The 4,152-nt window shown below is 36.5% G+C and overlaps 1 protein-coding gene across 1 annotated transcript; it reads right to left on the bottom strand.

Annotated features, from left to right (window-relative positions):
- Nucleotides 1-241: 241 nt before the first annotated feature.
- Nucleotides 242-3,799, bottom strand: LOC144686488 (gamma-crystallin S-1-like). The gene is made up of 3 exons (XM_078551761.1): nucleotides 3,660-3,799; nucleotides 3,314-3,556; nucleotides 242-590 (listed from the first exon to the last, which is right to left on the bottom strand). Exons 1-3 carry the CDS (start codon nucleotides 3,666-3,668, stop codon nucleotides 315-317), a joined length of 528 nt encoding a protein of 175 aa, XP_078407887.1. The 5' UTR covers nucleotides 3,669-3,799; the 3' UTR covers nucleotides 242-314.
- Between the last annotated feature and the right edge of the window lie 353 nt (nucleotides 3,800-4,152).

The following is a 4,152-nucleotide window of genomic DNA, read 5'->3' as shown; positions in this document are numbered from 1 at the left end:
AAATAAAAAAGGTTTAGCTTTGAACAAATTTGATTTATTTTCTTCATCAGTTAACATTGTTCCCTAGTTTACATTAGATTCAAACATTTTAGTGATGCTTTTGTTTGTATCCTTTTCCACACAGATGTGCTTTAAAAGACCAGTTTGTGCTTTAAACTTTCTATTATAACATTCCATTTTTAAGCTTGTAAGGTACGCTCAATCCTAAATATATCGCTGGAAATGATTCAGAAACCAAACGTGCTGCTTCTCAAACTTTATTTGATTTTAAAATACAATCCTATGGGGAAAGAAAGCCCACCAGCCATGACCTCCTAGAACTCCATAATGCGACGGCAAGATCCCACAGTGGGAAAGCTCGCACCCCAGTCACTGTAGTGCCTGTATTCTCCTCTCTCAAGCAGGTACTGTCTCCCTCTGTAATTAGGGTGTTCATAGAATGCCCAAGCACCTTCCATCACTTGGCAGGATTGCAGTTCACGGTAAGGGAAGCGATCATGAATAGAGGGGCAATCCTCGGTCAGTTCCACCATTTGTCCACCAAACTCTGCCCTTTCGTAGATTCTAATTTTGTATAAACCACCAGTAGCCTGCAGTATTAAAATAGAACAAATGATTGTTAATAATTTACTTATATTATAAGGAGTTAGATACCTGCTAAATTGCTTCTAGGCAATACAACTGAAATACAATAGGCATTGTTTGACTTAAGGCAATTGCAATGGGAAGATTTGGTTTGGTGTAATAGTATAACTGTGATAATGAACCAACAGCACATTTTACATCATTCTCAATTGACTTCAATGGAAATAAAAATTGGGAGAGATGTAAAACTGACTGACTACCACCCATTCTATACCTGTGCATTTTGTTACATTGGCTATTTTATTTTGGATCCTGGTTATAGAAAATTGCACTAATTTTTAAAATTTATTTTGCAGCCGAATCCTCAACAAAGCTCACAAAAATATGAAATGTAATTGTGTAAAATCGATCACATAGCTTAAATGTTAGTGAGTCCTCTTATTAAGATGATAGTCAAAATGAATAAAAATTCATTGGGGTCATTTTGACTTTGTGAAATCATCTAAAACATGTAATAATGACTCAATTGCCCTTTTTACATATCTGATGACTTTTATTGACTTCAGTGCAGATGCAAATTGGGAGGGCGAGATGTAAAACAGGTTTGTCAATTTGTTATCGCCTATTTTACACTATCGCACAAAGTCAAAGTTTATCTCCACTGTCATTTTTTGAGTAGAAAGTATATAATGCAAAATGAATGACTTTCTAAGATTATTTCTTAGGTGGCTTTTATATAACTCACTTCTGGAAATAAACAGTCAAACTGACAGGGAAAACATAGAGGGAAAGTTCACAAATATGTAGCAGAATACTATAGCTTTCCTAAGTTCCACCAGAGATCACAAAATTTGGTAAGTGAATCACTAAATTGTAAGATTAGTCATTAGTAAGAGGCTGCCATAAATTGTGAGCTAATATTGAATGAAAGTTTTTCATTTAGAAAGAGGGGGAAAGTTAGAACAGACATATTTTAACATAGCTATTAGAACACTGAATCCTTTACAAGTGGTTATTCCAACAGTGAATATAGCATTATTCAACAGAATTAGAAAAGTATTTGAAAATAAAGACTATGAAACGATATGGGCATGGGCAGGGAAATGGAATTACAGCTGACAGTATGAATGAAAGAATTAGCAGCAGTACCGGCATCAGAGCAAAATAGTCCCCTTCCATACTGTATTATTTATAATTCTCCTACTATTAAAAATGTGTAGCTGTTTAATAAAACAAATCATCATAATGCTATAAGTAGCACATATTTAGGCAAACCAGCGGCACAGTACACTGGCCTATAATGGTTGCAGCGTGAAGTCATTGGGCACAGGACAGTAATAAATATTTAGCAATGATTAGATAGCAATAACGTTTAGCTGATGTCATAAGCTAAAAAAACAGATTGAGTATTGTACCACTGTTGTTAGAAGCTATTATTTAACAATATATTTGACTCAAATGTACTGACGTTCATGTTGGGGTTTTATTCTGGTTTTGGTCAAGTTTCTATGTTATCAGCAGCTGTCAATCTGTGTCCCAGCAGTCAGTAATTTTGTTCCCTGTTCTCAAATCACGATAATGCTTAGATACAAAGAATCAGGGATGCCATTTTGAATGCATTATCAGTGTTTTATACAAATTTACTTTATTTGTTGTTCATGGAATGCTTGTAATGTTCATGTTGAATGTAATCAGTGCTGGGAAATTAAAATGTTTCTGCTTTTGTCGCACAGGGTCAGTAACAAGCAATGCAAAGTTAGATACAGTATAGGTGGATGTAGAACAAAGCTCCCAGTGGAATGCACCATCACAGTGCCTTAGACCCGATGTTAGAAAGACGTTCCCTCTTACACCAGGCATGAATTTTCCAGCTGTTCACTTGGGCTTTCTAAAAGAAACAGCTATTTAATAGCCAAGTCCGACAGAGTGGGTCAGAGAAAGGGATTTTGGCTTTAGATCCAAGCAGCACCCAATCTGTGGGCGGGATTTTCCAGTCCCACCAACGGCGGGCATCATTGCTGGTGGGATGGAAAAATTTGGAGAACAGCCGCCAAAGTCAACTGACTTTTAGCCACTCTCCAAATTTTCCTGTCCCACCCGTGAGATGCCTGCCACGGGCAGGACTGGAAAATCCCAGCCTGAGAGTGCTGATAATGACACTGTCTGCCCAATGTGAAAGGCTAACCTTGCCTCAATGAGTGAAAATATCAATGCAAGTACATCTTTTTAAATTAGACAGAATTTACAGCACAGAGAAAGGCCATTTGGCGCAACTGATCCATGCTGGTGCTTATGCTCCACATGAGTCACTTCTCGCTCCTCTTCATCTAGAACTATCAGCATTATCTTAAACTCCTTTCTCCTTCATATACCCATCTAGTTTACCCTTAAATTCACCTGTGCTTTTCGCTTCAACTATTCCCTGTGGTGGCGAGTTTCACATTCCAACCACTCGCTGGGTAGTTTAAGCATTGAACATTACAGGATATAAACCTATTTACTATAATATTGTTTAATCAATTATAATCTTACTAATGCACATAGTATTATGCATATTTAGCAAAATAAGATGATTGTATGTCAACTTTGAAAATAAATAACTGGCATTTTTTGCAAGTCTGTAATAATTCCCCAGGGGTCTGAATTTAAGTAGAGCATTTAAAATGTCAGTGAGTGGGCTCCTGAAATATTTGGTTCACTATTTTATTTTACTTAAACTAGTACTTACATGGCGAATGAGACGGCATGATTTAATACTGTCATTATATCCGTTCCAGTGCTGATAATCTGGATACTCTCCCCTGGTCAGAATGTATTGATATCCAGTGTAACTTGCTTTCTCGTAAAGCACCCAGCAACCACTTTCCACTCGGATAGAGTTACATCGGCTAAAGAATGAATGCAGATCTGAACAGTCAGTGCTGCACTCATAGCACTGGCCCTGGAAGTTCTTGTCCTCGTAAAAAATAATCTGCAATGAGGAGAGGAAGGTTAGTTTGATAAAATCTAACGGACGAAAAAGCTCTAATAAAAACCTAAGAGCTGCTAAATTTCATAATTAATACCCGGCTTACCTTTCCCATTTTGAATTTTCACCCAAAGGGCTGGTTTGACGGACATGACGCTAGGATATGAAATGTGAGGTTTATATATCTAACCAGATCATGCGCTGTAATCTAATGCTTTGTTATTTTAATGAGCCACATTTGCATATCAGCAAAATCTGGGCATGATATCCTTTGTTCACAAAATGATTGTTCAGTATTAAAGAAGTGCTGTCATCTGTCAATTTGATTTCAGATTAAATGCTTGTGTAGCTTAATATGGGAATAAATGTTTAACGCATAAAACTTCTATTTCTAGTGAAAAATTTCTCAATGTGTTTTGTTCTACACATCATTAATATGCAACAGTGTGATTTATGTCAGGAAATAATTGATTACAACAGGATAAGTTGCTATCTTTCTAATATGCCATTCAGTAAGTTAATTGTAGATTGTAGATCTTTGATAAGAATTAATTTAGAAATCTGCCAGAAAACCTGAACGTTGCATACTGCAGACAAAA

This window comes from Cetorhinus maximus, chromosome 11, assembly GCF_964194155.1.
Source record: "Cetorhinus maximus chromosome 11, sCetMax3.hap1.1, whole genome shotgun sequence".
NCBI lineage: Eukaryota > Metazoa > Chordata > Chondrichthyes > Lamniformes > Cetorhinidae > Cetorhinus > Cetorhinus maximus.
Note: the sequence above shows the minus strand (reverse complement) of the source record. Positions and strands in the feature narration are given on the sequence as shown.

Excerpts from the sequence above, each read along its gene's own strand:
- LOC144686488 (XM_078551761.1), bottom strand. Across the intron at positions 591-3,313 it reads CATGCCGTCTCATTCGCCAT|GCTACTGGTGGTTTATACAA; the intron begins GTAAGTACTAGT and ends TTAATACTGCAG.